At 41.6% G+C, this 16,511-nt stretch overlaps 1 protein-coding gene across 5 annotated transcripts in view; it reads right to left on the minus strand.

Moving 5' to 3' along the window:
• LOC116473121 (cytochrome P450 4X1) overlaps positions 1–16,511 on the minus strand; it is a 94,492-nt gene that overhangs the window by 42,009 nt on the left and 35,972 nt on the right. For 4 of the 5 annotated variants that reach the window (XM_058442404.1, XM_058442403.1, XM_058442402.1 and 1 more), the window contains 3 exons: positions 4,349–4,392; positions 3,834–3,931; positions 2,931–2,979 (listed from right to left, as the gene is read on the minus strand). In XM_058442404.1, the coding sequence (XP_058298387.1) occupies positions 2,931–2,979; positions 3,834–3,931; positions 4,349–4,372 (171 nt within the window). In that variant the 5' untranslated portion in view covers positions 4,373–4,392. Of the gene's footprint in view, positions 1–2,930; positions 2,980–3,833; positions 3,963–4,348; positions 4,393–16,511 lie in introns of those variants that run through there. The other variant, XM_032160763.2, reaches the window with a different exon arrangement.

Here is a 16,511-nt window from a genome sequence, read left to right on the forward strand (position 1 = left end):
ATAAAGATACATGCATGTGTATATTAATTGCAGTGCCATTTTACAATAGCAAAGACCTAGAATCAACCTAAATGTCCATCAATGATACACTGGATAAAGTAAATGTAGTGATGGTAGCGGTGGCTCACCTGGGGTGGCCATTGCAAAAACACCAGCTGCGGCATGGGAGGCATGGCTGGGGTTGTAAGCTCTGCCAGTCTGGTGGGACTCAGGAACAGGTGGGAGCCCCACCCTTTACCAAGCTGGTGGGGCAGGAGCCCCAGGCTCCTGGATGTAACTGCAGCCACCCAACCATGACTCTAGACCTGAGAATCCCTGCACTCTCAGGGGCCCAGAAAACCCCTGCCCCCACAGGCTTGGAAGGGCTTGCTCCCACTGTCTGGCCTCTCCCCACTCCTGGTGCCCACTCTGGTGCAGAGCAAAGTTGTGGCCAAGCCTGAGTGCTGTCACAACCCAGCCAGGTGTGCGAGCACTGAGGGTGGCACTGACATGCCAGCCCCCTGCTGCCTTGGCCTCCTCTGGACTTTGGGTGCCAATGAGTATTGGGGGGAGGCTGAAGGGTGGGTAAAGGTGGCTCAGTGCAGGCCTCCAGGCACCCCTTGGTACAAACAACCTGGGCTCCATGGACAGCATGTTGATGATGGCAGGAGGCAAACAGGCCCTTGCACAGAAAGTGGTGGGTCCTGGTGAAACCCTACTTTCAAGCCGGGGGCCAGGCTGCCAATTCCAGGTTGAGTTCATGGCCCAGACTTAGAACTTATGGTGCATTTTTTGGGCCCACCCATGGCCACTCATGGACCAATCATCATGCACTTTCTCTCTTCTGAGCCCATAAAAACCTTGGAGTCAGCCAGGCTCAGACAAATGTTGGGACTACCAGCTGTGGGAAGGAGATACCCACTTTGGGTCTCCTCAACTCATTGGGATGACTTGCCTATGGAAAGGAGCTATATCCACTGTGGGTCTCCTCTCTGCTGAGAGCTGGACACCAGTCAGATGGCCTGCCTGTGGAAAGGAGCTATCCACTGCAGGTCTCCTCTCCACTGAGAGCTGGACATTCATTGAGACAACCTGCCTGCAGAAAGGAGCTTCCCACTTTGGGTCTCTTGAGAGCTGTTCTGTTGTTCAATGGAGCTCCTCTCTGCCTTGCTCACCCTCCAGTTGTAAGCATACCTCATTCTTTCTGGACATGGAACAAGAACTTGGGACTCACCAAATGGTGGGACTGAAAGAGCTGTAGCACAAACAGAGCTGAAACATGCCCCCTACTTGACACATTGCAGGTGATGGGAAGAGATGAGCTGCAGCCCCTTGGGAAGCCCAGGCCTAGGGTCTCTCTGAGTCAGGGCTATGACACCCTCTTTGGGGCTCTGCGATTCCTGGCATCCCCAAGCTTCCAGGCACCACTGCATTCCCCAATGCCTGCAGTGGAAGCTGCTTGTAGTATTCCTGGTCCAGCTACAGCCTTGCATGGAGCCAGTGCCTGTACTGGTGCCTGGAGCTGCTTACCCTGCCACAGCCAACATACCCAGCAGCTGTGTGCAGTTGCCAGACCCCATGCTCACTCACACACCCCTCACCACTCTGCATCTGGCGTGCCATTGGTAGCCATGGAGCCAGGTTGGTAGCATAAGCTGAGCACAGCCTGCCAGGCCGAGTGGGCAGAACAAGCCCAGTGGGCCCATGCAAAACTCAGGCCAAGGTGCCACTGGCCATAGAGATTTCCAGCTGGAAAAATGACACCCCAAGGATCCTGCAACAGTGGTATGTACACATCATGGAATACTATGCAGCCATAAAAAGGAATGATCTCATGTCCTTTTCAGGGACACGAATGGAGTTAGAAGCCATTATCCTCAGCAAGCTAATTCAGGAACAGGAAAACAAAAACTGAATGTTCTCACTTATAAGTGGGAGCTGAATGATGAGAACACATGGACACATGTTGAGAGAGCAACACATACTGGGCCCTATTGGGGATGGGGGTGGGAGGAGGACGAGCATCAGGAAGAATAGTTAATGGATGCTAGGCTTAATACCTAGGTGACGGGATGATCTGTGCAGCAAAGCACCACGGCACAAGTTTACCTAGGTAACAAACCTGCACATTCTGCACATGTACCCCTGAACTTAAAAGTTGAAAAAAAATGAAAACAATAAAAAAAAATTGTAAATGAGATAAAAGAGAGAAGAAAAAAATCATACAAACACAAACATATTCATAACAAAATAAGAAATAATCACAACAACTACAGTCCTTTTTTGTATCAATGATCACATGGTCACAGCTCTCATTTATAACTATCTTGCTCCACAATACATTCCATATGCCCTTTGCCTTCAGCAGGCACCTTAATCAGTCATGCTTTTTTGCCTGCTATAGTGATCCAAACCTTCATTGTTGCAGGATCTAGGTCATTAGTAGTCCTGCCTCAATTGGATTGTTGTATTTTTCCATTTACTTTAATCACAGTGCACTACACTACTAAGACATGCCCTGTGGTATCTCCTATATTCCAGGCATACTCTTCTTTAAGTTCATTGGTAAAAGACCTACCAATTTCACATAGATAATCAATGTCAATCACCCAGTTAGTATCATAACTCTCTTTGATTCAGAGACATGAGAAGCCTGAAGTGGTTAGGGAGCAGTCTTAACTTCAAGTTCAAGAGTATAATTGATGTGTCTCTGGGTGGAAACATTCCTCTCTTCAGAACTGAGACCTCTAGGCACACAGAGAGCAATTTTGTAGGACAGAAAAATTTTTTTTGCTATTGGATCAGTAGTGACGATGGTGAGTTTTTCCGTTTCTATTTCCATCCCTGGATTGCTGGATCCATGAATCTTGGCTATGAAAGAAACAGTACCAGATATTGGACATTAATTGATAGCATATACAGCCTGCTTGAGAACCTTATGCCAGTCTTACAAGGTATTGCCACCAAACTTCAGTTGCTTCTGAAGTTATTTCTCTGGATCTGAAATGCATAAATGGAAAAGATAGACTCAGCAAATGACAAAAAAGATTAAACAGAATGTAGAGGTTTGATATCCCCTGCTTCATTTGAATCTTCCCATATGTCCTCATTCTAATTTTCAAGCTCCCATTACTTTCATCAATGCTCTCATTTTAATAGAAGACACCCTCCAAGGTTTAGAATTTAATTTGCATTTTAATTCAGACACTGGTAGGATTAGAATCTGGATTTAGTTTTCAGATATTTCAGTCGGCAGTTACATAACATAAGGGTTTCTTTTGTGACAAACACAGACACTTTCAGGTCATTTGCACTGGAAATTTGAATGCTGATCTCATCTTTTTCTTTCCTCACTTTATCTAGTGCAGTTAAGAGAAACCAGACCATCTTTTTTTCTTTTTCTCAGTGAGTTGAACCCCACAACCAGCCAATCTTAATATGTTCCTTAATTTCACTAAAATGTTATAAGGTATCAAATATGTGGTCACCCAGAACCTTCCCTTCTATGAGGTTGCCTTTCATAAGGCATTTGATGAGTAGTATCCCATGATATTTTGCTAATCTCTATTGAGACATCATGCTATGGACTACCAGTGTCCTCTTTACCACTGAAAACAGTAATTGGTTACTTTTTAACTAGTCAGATTAGGGAACAAATTCCAAGAAACCCAGAATCAATTCAGAAAACTCATACTTGGCCAGGCAAGGTGGCTCGTGCCTGTAATCCCAACACTTTGGGAGGCCAAGGCGGGCAGATCCCTTGAGATCAGGAGTTTGAGACCAGCCTGACCAACATGGTGAAACCCCTTCTCTACTAAAAATATGAAAAATTAGCCAGGCGTGGCAGTGTGTACCTGTAATCCCAGCTACTTGGGAGGCTGAGGCAGGAGAATCGCTTGAACCTGGGAGGCGGAGGCTGCAGTGAGCTGAGATCCGGCCATTGCACTCCAGCCTGAGAAAAAAAAGAGTGAAACTCCATCTTGAAAAAAAAAAAAAAGAAAAGAAAGAAAGAAAGAAAAAAGAAAGCTCATACTTAAGATTCAGTCTCTCTAGAACCAGTCTTTGGACCAAAATGTGCCTTAATCAGGGATTTACCAGAGAAACATGACCAGTGGGAGAGATGCCTATCCAGGGTAGAAGACAACCTGGCAAGAGAAAGTGCCTGGGTCCATGTCCCCTGCCAGCCAGCCAGAAGCTCTCCTGCCCGCTTCTCTGACTCCCCAAAAAGCAACTGAACCTAAGACAGGCACAAAGAGGCCAGGTTGTCTGTTTGATGGGATAACCAACTAAGTAGGGCAGGGCAGAGTCCCGGTCACCCAGCACCAAGGGTCTGGGGTGGGCAAGGCAAGAAAGGCAGGTGCTTACTCACCAATCCACTGGACGAAGAAGTCATACATATTGGGGCTTGAGGTTCTGCAAGTGAAGAAGTTGGTTGGGTCAAATAGAGACTAGGGGGTTCCCAGAGGAGGCACCTTGATAAGCAGGGTGGAACCTCAGCTGCCCAGGCGTAGAACACAGGTCCAGGCCTTCTCCCCACATCATAGCCTGAGCCCTTTGTTCTCAGGAAGAGCAGCTCTCCCAAGAACACCTCACCCCTGTGGCTACACACAGCTTTGACATAGTTGGGCTCAAATGTTCTGGAAGCCAGTGTACTGTTCAAATCAGAGTGGGTGAGTGTAGAAAAACTGGTGGGCCCAGGATACCACTTTGTTCAGTCTCCCCATCTGCTGGATCTGAAATAGTAGAAGGCCAAGGCCACTTAGGAATCCAGTATCACCAGTAAGGCCTGAAGTCTCTGGGAGGGCAGGGGAGGAGACTGCCCAGGCAGTCTGTGGGAGCTTCACTCCCCTTCCTGTACCTCCCTCTCCTAAACATCTCTGGTTTCAGTGCCCACTCCAGCTCCACATCCACTGTTCTAAGTCCAAGCCACCCTCTTCTTACACGGGGTTAGCTCAACAACCTCCAAACTAGCCAACTTGCTTCCACCTCACACCTGCCACCAACTCTCTACTGCACTGCAGCCAGAAAGCACTTTCTTGTCCACATTAAAGCATTTTCTTTATAAAAGTAATAGTTGCTTGTTGTGCAATAGAGAAATCATCTCTATTCCACCCTTGTTGTATCATTCAACACATTTAAAAAATATGTTTCAAATTGACACATAATAATTGTACATATTTAGAGGTACTTTGTGATGTTTTCATACATACAGTGTATAGTGACCATTGGCAATTAGCATAGCCATCATCTCAAACATTTGTCATTTCTTTGTGTTAGGAACACTCAATATGCTCTCTTCTATTTGAAAACATATATTGTTGTTAGCTATAGTCATCCTACAGTGCTATACACATGAAAACTTATTCCTCCTATCTAGCTACAATTTTGTGTCCTTTAAAAAAATCTCTCACTACCCCTCCCTTCCCAGACTCTAGTAACCTCTGCTCTACCTTTTACATCTATGAGATCAACTATTTTTCGCCTCTGCATAAGGGTGACAACATGCAGTTTCTGTTCCTGGCTTATTTCAATTAATATGATGTCATCCAGTTCTTTCCATGTTGCCACCAATGACAGCATTTTATTTTTTTTTACGGCTGAACAGTAGTCCGTTGTGTGTATATATTATATTTTCTTCATCCAGTCATCTGTTGTTGAACACTGGATTGATTTCACATGTTGATTATTGTGAATCGTGCTGCAATAAACATGAAGGTACAGATATCCTTTCAGTACACTGATTTTCCTTCCTTTTCTTTCCTTTTGATAAATACCCAGTAGGAAAATTGCTGGATCACGTGTGAGTTCTCTTTGTAGGTTTTTGAGAAACCTCCATGTCATTCTCCACAGTGGTTGTACTACTGTACATTCCCACCAACAGTGTATATGAGTTTCCTTTTTTGGCATTCTTCCTAGTGTTGTTTTTGTTGTTGTCACCATTTTTTCTTTTTGATAACAACCATCCTAACTGGGATATGATATATCATTGTGCTTTTGATTTGCATTTCCTTGATGATTAGTGATGTTGAGCGTTATGTTCATATACCTGCTGACCATTTGTATGTCCTCTTTTGAGAAATATCTGTTCAGATCATTTGCTCATTTTTAATCAGATTTTTTTTCTGAGTTGAGATGTTTGAGTTTCTTGTATACTGTGGATATTAATCTGCTGTCTGATTAATAGTTTCTTTCCTCCTGGCTATCTTTTCACTTTATTGATTATTTTCTTTGATATGCAGAAACTTCTTAGTTTGATATAATCTCATTTGTTCATTTTTCCTTTGGTTGCCATTGCTTTTGAGGTGTTATTCATAAATTTTTTTCCCAGACCAATGTCCTGAAGCATTTTCCCCCCATTTTATTCTAGTAGTTTTATGGTTTCAGGGTCTTAACTTTATGTCATTAATCCATTTTGAGTTGGTTCTTGCATGAGAAATAGGGGTGAGAAATAGGGGTCTAGTTTCATTCAACTACTTACGGATATCCAGTTTTCCCAGCACCGTTTATTAAAGAGACTGTACTTTCCCAATGACTATTCTCGGCACCTTTGTCAAAAATCAGCTGACAATGGATATGTAAATTAATTTCTGTGTTCTCTATTCTCTTGCATTGTTCTATGTCTGTTTTTAAGCCAGGACTATTCTGTTTTGGTTATTATAGCTTTGTATATATTTTGAAGTCTGGTAGCGTGATGCCTCTAAGTTTTGTTCTTTTTCTCAGCATTGCTTTGACTATTGGGGTCTTTTGTGATTCTCTATGAATGTTTGAATTTTTTTCTATTTCTGTGAAGAATGTTGCAGGTATTTTGATAAGGATTGTATTGACCCTGTATGTTGCTTTGTGCAGTATGCTCACTTTAACAATATTAATTGTTCAAATTCATGAACATGGGATGCCTTTCCATTTTTATATGTGTCCTCTTTAATTTATCAATGTTTTATAGTTCTCAGTATTCATATTTTTCAACTCCTTGGTTAAATTTAGTTTTAGGTATCTTTTGTAGCTATTTTAAACGGGATTCCTTTCTTAGTTTTATTTTCAACTAGTTTACGATTCAAGTATATAAATGCTACAGGTTTTTGTATTTTGATTTGTATTGTGCAACTTCACTGAATTTGTCTATTGGCTGTAACCGGTTTTTTGTTTTTTGATAGAGCATTTGGGTTTTTTCTTTTTCTCTCTCTCTTTTTTTTTTTTTTTTTTTTTTGCAGTTGCAAGATTTAATAGAGTGAAAACAGAGCTCCCATAAAATGGGAGGGGACCCAAAGGCGGTTGCCAGGTTTTTTCAGTATATAATATTATGTCATCTGTAAACAAGGACAATTTCACTTCTTCCTTTCTAATTTAGCTGTCCCTTATTTCTACTTTTGCCTAATTGCTCTAGCAAGTGCTTCCAATACTATGTTGAATATGAATGGTGAGATAGGGCATCCTTGTCTTGTTGTGGTTCTTAAAGGACAAACTTTCAGCTTTTCCCCCAATCAGTTTGTTAGCCACAGGTTTTTCGTAAATGGCCTTTATTGTGTTTAAAACATTTTCATTGAGGACCTAAATGTGCAGGGCTCTGCTCCAGACATCTCAGAGAACAGAGACCGAAATTATTCTGCCCTTTCATTCTATGGGAAGTACAGATAATAGACAGACAATTCAGTAAAATAATCACCGACAGCAATGAGTGCTGAGAATAAAGACAGTGCTATGAGAGACACTAAAGGAAAGGACATGCTTAAATAGGTGATCTGGGAAGGCCTCTTGTATAGACAAGACTTAAGGTGAAACTCAAAGGATGCTGAGACTCTGCCTGTGTGAAGCACAAGGGAGGAACATTCAATGTGGTAGGAAGAGCAAGCACAAAGGCTCTGGGGTGGGAAAGATCATGATGTATTTTAGAAGCTGCCACATGGTGAGACAGTCACCTGAGAAGAGGTTGAAGAGATCACACGGATGGTGACATGTGCCCTATATCAGGGTATGATAAGAATGCAGAAGGATATGGCTAAAAACACTTTGTTCCATGCCCAGCACCTAGGAAGTATTATCCTAAGGATACTCAGATATTAGCAAAACTGAAGTTAGGAATTTGAAATGATGATCCTGACACTCATACTCAGATGCTTTGTAATCTGAAAGTCACTTAACATCTCTGGGCCTTGGTTCACCTGTCTGTAAAATAAGGTTAATATTAATGACAGCTAGTAACTTAAGGAGTAGCTGTGATTGTGCTTAGCAAAGGTTAAGCACTCAGCAAATACAGAAGAGACATTTTGAGGCTTAATGGCATGCTGGCACTGTGCAAGGCACTGAGGTAAGAAAACTTCCCTTTCTCAGAATCACCTCTGCCTCTCATTCCAGGTAGGAAGTGATGATACCGAAGGTCCTCAGCTAAAACTAAACATATTTCTGTGCCTTCCATCAGACTAGAAAAGCAAGCAAATATTTAAGTTTTAAAGGTTTGTGCCTGGAAGATACAGTTTTTGTAGAGGAGTAAAAGTAAACAAGAAATATAAAGTTACATCAGCATCAAACTCACCTTTATCACAACCCAGAAATCAAGTCCCTGGGTTGATCTACCCACAGGAGTAACTGCTTCAAGATGCCACCAAGGGACAACTTGGTGTTCCCTCCTCTGCCTTGGCATGCCTAAACACTGAATCAGGCAATATCCAGCAACAAAAATATCAGTTTCATTTTTACAATGTGGCATTCAAAACTGAACTGAGTCTCTTCAGGATGGTGACATAACCAGTTCAAAGTTTTGCTTATTCTAGCTGTCACTCACTGATTCAATCAGTAGGTATTTCTTGGACATCATCAACAGACACAGTCATCTGCTTCATGCAATGGGAAGCAAAGGACATAGCAGCTGAGTTACCACCTTTCAGGAGTTTTTGTGGAGGTATCTGAGTAGCAAATAAATGGGATAGGCCAGGCTCAGTGTCTCACACCCGTAATCCCAGCACTTTGGGAGGCCAAGGTGGGTGGATCGCCTGAGGTTAGGAGTTTGAGAACAGCCTGGCCAACATGATGAAACCCTGTCACTACTAAAAATACAAAAATTAGCCAGGCATGGTGGTGGGTGCCTGTAATCCCAGCTACTCAGGAGGCTGATGCAGGAGAATCACTCTAACCTAGGAGGCTGAGGTTTCAGTGAGCTGAGATCGTGCCACTGCACTCCAGTTGGGGCAACAGAGCAAGGCTCTGTCTCAATAAATAAATAAATAAATAAATAAATAAATAAATAAATAAATAAATAAAATAATAAATAAATAAGTGGGATAGATATATACTTGTTAATAAGTCTTGACAATCACAAGCACACTTTTCTAAGAGTTACATTCATACTCTACATACGGCTCTGTATTCTGCTTTTATCACTTTCCCATATGCTTTACTCATATCATTAAACATTCTCCATAAACATCGCTTTCAATGACTGTGCTACACCTAGCCCCATGGTTGCCATTCACTTTCTCACAGGAGCTGCCCTGGATAGTGAGACTTACATTTATGCCAATATGTGGAGTTCATAATCTGACACATATTCTTGCTATTTGGAAATACTAAATAAAACATAGCAAACATGAAATGCCCCCTGGAAAGTTTAGGGGCTGCCATCTGGACTGGAGGCTCAACTTAATCATGACCTCATTTAAATTAATGGTTAACAGGAAAGTCTCTGGAGCCTGACTGCCTGGGTTACAATCCTGGCTGTACCTCTTACTAACTGGGGGATTCTGGACAGGGAGCTACCCTGATTGCACCTTAGCTTTCCCACCTATAATATGAAGATTTTTTTTTTTTAAATCTCTTTTGTAGAGTTTTTAATGAAGAAAGCATGTAAAGTTTTGGCTTCATGGCCAGAACATAACAAGTGATCACTAAATGTTGGCCATTACCACATTATGAGCCCAACTCTAAAGAAATTGAGAATCTAGGGAGGGGAAAAAAAAAAAGCACAACAAGAATTCAAAGCCAAAATCTCTGACTTCAGAGCTACTGTTGCTCATGCTATGGGAGAAAAACAGGTGCTGAGCCAAGTAGGGAAAGAGTCAGGGTCCAAGGGTCCCCAGTGGGGGTTAGGGAGGGAGTGATGGATGGTGGAAAGTGGCCACAGAACTGGGGGAGGTTGGGTGGATTGAAGTGTAAATAGTTACATGTCCCTACTCTTTGGTTTGGATAGGAGCCCAGGATTTGAGGCAGAAAGAAAAGAACTCTGACTCTCTGGGTTCTGGAATGAGTCACCTGTCATGAGTGGGGCAAAGGAGGAAGGTGTTGGGCATAAGAGTTTAGATGGATTAGGGAGCAGGAGGAAATGGGGCCCCTGGGAGAGCTGACTTCCAAGGAATTCTTTCTGAAATCTCCTTTATGTTCTGAATTGATGACCTTTGTTATGACCTTGTGGAGATAATTATGAAAAAAGTGAGAGGAGTGGTAATTTGAAGAGGAGCTCATCCCATTTCTGCTCTTTCATGTGTGATCTCCATGAATCTGCCAGTGCTTTTTCCTTTTTCTAGTATTTACCAACTGGTAAACTCCTCTTCGTCCTTAAAGACCTCTTTACTTATTTATTTTCTCTGTCTCTGAATGGCCCAAGCCCACGATTTATTCCTTCAGTACACCCTCTATAATGTTTTAACACAATAATTTATTTTTCTTCCTTTAGCTACTAAATGGTGAGGTTAAAAAAAACCTTTGTTTTTGAATAAATAAATGAGTGAATAAGTGCATAATTCTATGAGATATTCAGAGAAGTGCCTGTAATCCCAGCACTTTGGGAGGCTGAGGTGGGTGGATCACGAGGTCAGGAGATCAAGATATTCAGAGAAGTGATTGTTATCCCACCCATTTTAGTTTTCTAGGGCTTTTATGAAAAAAAAAAAAAAAATACCAGAAAGTTGGTGGATGTAGCAGTGCTGCACCTGTTTTCCCACCTTTCTTGACCACAAAGAAAGGGGTCTGGGCTGCTAGATTCTAGTGGACCTTTACCAGTGTGCCTGACATCGCCTTTCTGCTCAGGGGTGAGTTCTAGACCTGGGCTGGGTTCCCGAGTATTTCCGAATAACCCAGATGCCCCATCAAGATGCATTCCTACAAGCAACAGTTCTCTCTTATGCAAATTCATTTCAGAGAGGGTGTGGGTAACCTTTTGAGTCAGGATTGGGATAGAGTTTTTTGATTCTGTAAGTACTTTAAGGTTTGGCTGAGTGCAAACGGCTCACACGTTTGAGCAGACCAGTTACTAGGCAATTTTCTTAACTCTGCTTCTACAGGAGTTTCCCTCAATTATTGAATACCCGTTTTTTTTTTCTCGATCACCTGGGAGGAAGCATCTATTCTCCTATTCTGAAGGGAGTTCCTCCTAGGTCTGGCTGGACTTTTGTATGGTAATTAAGATTTAAATCCCCTCAGGAAATCTGCTGGGTGAAGGGAATTTTCAGTGGTTAATGTTAAACTATATTTTTCTAACAGAATATCCCCATACTTTCAGATTTTTGAGTTAGTAACCTACGCTTTTTGCTTTTTTGACTTAGGATAGTTCTGAACTGGTGAGGTGGGCTCACAATGAGGTTTCCTCTAAAGGCGAATTTTCTACTTTCTTCTGTTAGGAAAGCAGTTGCTGCAAAAGATTGAATGCGTGTGGGCCGTCAGCAGGTTCCTGGGTTAAGGATTTTTGAAGGAAGGCCACTGGTTGTCAGTGGCTTCAGTGCTTTTGGGCTATGCCCTTGTTTACACTGACAACAAAGTGGTATTGGAGTGTTAGGGTCACAGAGAAAACCTTCAATTGTCAATTATAGGTTTTAAATTTACCCTGGCTTTAAAGAAATAGGGTACATTGGTTTTTCTTCACTACTTCTTTCTCTTTCTCTCTTTCTTTCTCCTTTCTGTCTTTGTAGATGGATTTTGGAAACACAATGGAAGGATGTTCACTCGTTGCCCCCATTTGCCACTATAGGAATATGTGCCTCCCTTTTATTTACTCAATTTGCTTTCATCCTGATCTAGTATGTTGTTGTAGACCCAGTTCCAGTTGTCAAAGTACTAGGTTATCAGTTCTAAGGCCCTGGCAAGGGTGGTGGGGAAGGGGTCCCACATAACTGCCCATGTGGAGAGCTGCGTGCCTAAATTGGGAGAGACACCAGGTATAAGACTCCCTGGGTTCATAGCCTAAGGGCCTAAGGATGCAGCATAGAGCTTCCTTAGATCCCTTTGGAGATACAACCTGCTCTAATACTTGGGAGAGGAAGTGAAAGCCTGAAGCATTAGTATCTAGGAGGCAGGGATCAGAGGAAGTCAATTCAGAAGTAAGGAGAATTTTGGGGCTACACTTTCAAGAAAGTCATGGTCAGGACCCAGGAGGTATGGGTCAGAAGGAAAGGTAGGGGCACACACATCGGCGTGTTTTGTGGTGGGGGAAGGGTGGTGGAATAGCATTAGGAGATATACTTAATGTAAATGACGAGTTAATGGGTGAAGCACTCCAACATGGCACATGTATACATATGTAACACACCTGCAAGTTGTGCACATGTATCCTAGAACTTAGCGTATAATATAATATAAAAAAAAATGAAATCATGTCCTCTTCAGCAACATGGATACAGCTGGAAGCCATTACCCTAAGCCAATTAACACAGTAACAGAAAGCCAAATACTGCATGTTATCACTTATAACTGGGACCTAAACATTGGATACACATAGACACAAAGATGGGAATGGTAGACACTGAGGACTCCAAAAAGGGATGTGATGGAGGGAGGGGGAAAGGATGGAAAAGCTACCTATTAGGTACTGTGTTCACTTCCTGGGCTAGGAGCCCAAACTTCAGCATCATGCGATGTACTCATGGAACAAACCTGCACATGTACCCTCTGAATCAAAAATTTAACAAATAATATTTTTTAAAAAGAGAGAGAGAAAAAAAAGAAAGCCATGCACCTACAGCCATCTGGTCCTCAACAAAGTTGACAAAAATAAGCAATGGGAAAAGGACTCCCTATACAATAAATGGTACTGGGAAAACTGGGTGGCCATATGCAAAAGAATGCAAATGGACCCTGACTTTTCACCATATAAAAATTAACTTAAGATGGATTAAAGGGGCCGGGCACGGTGGCTCACGCTTGTAATCCCAGCACTTTGGGAGGCCGAGGCAGGCAGATCACGAGGTTAGGAGATCGAGACCATCCTGGCTAATACGGTGAAACCCCGTCTCTACTAAAAATACAAAAAATTAGCTGGGCGTGGTGGCGGGCGCCTGTAGTCCCGGCTACTCAGGAGGGTGAGGCGGGAGAATGGCATGAACGCGGGAGGCTGGGCTTGCAGTGAGCCAACATCGAAAAAAAAAAAAGATAGATTAAAGGTTTAAATGTAAGACCTCAAACTATACATGTAAAACATGATGATTTACATCAGCCTTGAGAAAGAATTGATAACTAAGTCCTCGAAAGCAATTGCAAAAAAGTAAAAATTCACAAGTGGGACTTAATTAAAGTGTATCTGCACAGCAAAATAAACTATAAACAAAGTAAACAGACAATATACAGAATGGAAGAAAATATTCATAAACTATGCATCTGACAAAGGTCTAATATCCAGAATCCCTAAAGAAATTAAACAATTCATTTTTTTTATTATACTTTAAGTTCTGAGATACATGTGCAGAACGTGCAGGTTTGTTACATTGGTATACATGTGCCATGGTGGTTTGCTGCACCCATCAACCCGTCATCTACATTAGGTATTTCTCCTAATGCTATCCCTCCCTTAGTCCCCCATCCCAGACAGGTCCCGGTGCGTGATGTTCCCCTCTCTGTGTCCATGTGTTCTCATTGTTCCACTCCCACTTATGAATGAGAACATGTGGTGCTTGCTTTTCTGTTCTTGTGTTAGTTTGCTGAGAATGATGGCTTCCAGCTTCATCCATGTCCCTGCAAAGGACGTGACCTCATCCTTTTTTATGGCTGTATAGTGTTCCACGGTGTATACATGCCACATTTTCTTTATCCTGTCTATCATCGATGGGCATTTGGGTTGGCTCCAAGTCTTTTCTATTGTGAATAGTGCCGCAAAGAACATACTTGTGCATGTGTCTTTATAGTAGCATGATTTATAATCCTTTGGGTATATACCCAGTAATGGGATTGCTGGGTCAAATGGTATTTCTGGTTCTAGATCCTTGAGGAATTGCCACACTGCCTTCCACAATGTTGAATTAATTTGCACTCCCACCAGCAGTGTAAAAGCATTCCTATTTCTCCACATGCTCTCTGGCATCTGTGGTTTCCAGACTTTTTAATGATCGCCATTTTAACTGGCATGAGATGGTATCTCATTGTGGTTTTGATTTGCATTTCTCTAATGACCAGTGATAATGAGCTTTTTTTGCTATGTTTTTTGGCTGCATAAATGTCTTCTTTTGAGAAGTGTCTGTTCATATCCTTTGCCCACTTTTTGATGGGGTTTTTTTTTCTTGTGAATTTGTTTAGTTCTTTGTAGATTCTCGATATTAGCCCTTTGTCAGGTGGATAGATCGCAAAAATTTTCTCCCATTCTGTAGGTTGCCTGTTCACTCTGATGATAGTTTCTTTTGCTCTGCAGAAGCTCTTTAGTTTAATTGGATTCCATTTGTCAATTTTGGCTTTTGTTGCCATTGCTTTTGATGTTTTGGACATGAAGTCCTTGCCCATGTCTATGTCCTGAATGGTATTGCCTAGGTTTTCTTCCAGAGTTTTTATGGTTTTACATCTTAAGTTTTTAATCCATCTCGAGTTAATTTTTGTATAAGGTGTAAAGAAGAGGTCGAGTTTCAGTTTTCTGCATATGGCTAGCCAGTTTTCCCAACACCATATATTAAATAGGGAATCCTTTCCCCATTGCTTGTTTTTGTCAGGTTTGTCAAAGATCAGATAATTGTAGATATGTGGTGTTATTTCCGAGACCTCTGTTCTGTTCCATTGGTCTATGTATCTATTTTGGTACCAGTACCATGCTGTTTTGGTTACTGTAGCCTTGTAGTATAGTTTGAAGTCAGGTAGCATGATGCCTCCAGCTTTGTTCTTTTTGCTTAGGATTGTCTTGGCAATGTGGGCTCTTTTTTTTGTTCCATATGAAATTTAAAGTAGTTTTTTCTAATTCTGTGAAGAGAGTCAATGGTAACTTGATGGGAATAGCATTGACTCTATAAATTAGTTTGGGCAGTACGGCCATTTTAACAATATTGATTCTTCCTATCCATGAGCATGGAATTTTTTTCCACTTGTTTGTGTCCTCTTTTATTTTGTTGAGCAGTGGTTTGTAGTTCTCCTTGTAGAGGTCCTTCACATCCCTTGTAAGTGGTATTTCTAGGTATTTTATTTTCTTTGTAGCAATTGTGAATGGGAGTTCACTCATGATTTGGCTTTCTGTTTGTCTATTATTGGTGTGTAGAAATGCTTGTGATTTTTGCACATTGATTTTGTATCCTGAGACTTTGCTGAATTTGCTTATCAGCTTAAGGAGATTTTGGACTGAGACGATGGGGTTTTCTAAATATACAATCATGTCATCTGCAAACAGAGATAATTTGACTTCCTCTCTTCCTATTTGAATACCCTTTATTTCTTTCTCTTACCTGGCCAGAACTTCCAATGCAGGCAAAAACCAAACAACCCCATTAAAGACAAAGACACTTCTCTAAAGAAGACATAGGAGCAGCCAACAAATATTGAAAAAAATGCTCAACATCACTAATCAACAGAAATGTGAATCAAAACCACATCTCACACAAGTCAGAATGGCTATTATTAAAAAGTTTCAAAGCAACATATGCTGGCTAGGCTGCAGAAAAAAAAACATAATGTGTATACATTGTTTGTGGAAATGTAAATTAGTTCCGCCACCGTGGAAAGCGGTTTGGAGATTTCTCAAAGAACTTAAAATAGAACTAGTATTTGACCCAGCAATCCCAATGTTAGCTATATATCCAAAAGAAAATAAGTTGTTCTACCAAAAAGACACCTCTATTCGTACATTCATCACAGCACTATTCACAATAGCAAAGACATGGCATCAACCTTGGTGCCCATCAATGGTGGACTGGATAAAGAAAATGTGATACATATACACAGTGGAATACTAGGCAGCTGCAAAAACATTAATGAAATCATGTTCTTTGCCGCAACATGGATGAATTGAGAGGCAATAATCCTAAGCAAATTAACACAGCAACAGAAAACCAAATACCACATGTTCTCACTTATAAGTGGGAGCTACATGTTGGGTACTTAGGGACATAAATATGGGAACCATAGACACTGGGGACTACTAGAGGGGTAGGTACAAATATGAGTAAGCATTGAAAATTTGACTAATATATGCCATACTCACTACCTGAGTGGCAGAATCATTTGTATCCAAACCCTCAGCATCACACAATATACCAGTGTAAAAAACCTGCATACGTACCTGAATCTAAAATAAAAGTTGAAATTATAAAAAGAGGAAAAAAAAGAATGCTCATGCACAGATATGGATGTAAAAATGCCAGGGAGGG

This window comes from Hylobates moloch, unplaced genomic scaffold (assembly GCF_009828535.3).
Source record: "Hylobates moloch isolate HMO894 unplaced genomic scaffold, HMol_V3 SCAFFOLD_8, whole genome shotgun sequence".
In the NCBI taxonomy this organism is placed as follows: Eukaryota; Metazoa; Chordata; class Mammalia; order Primates; family Hylobatidae; genus Hylobates; species Hylobates moloch.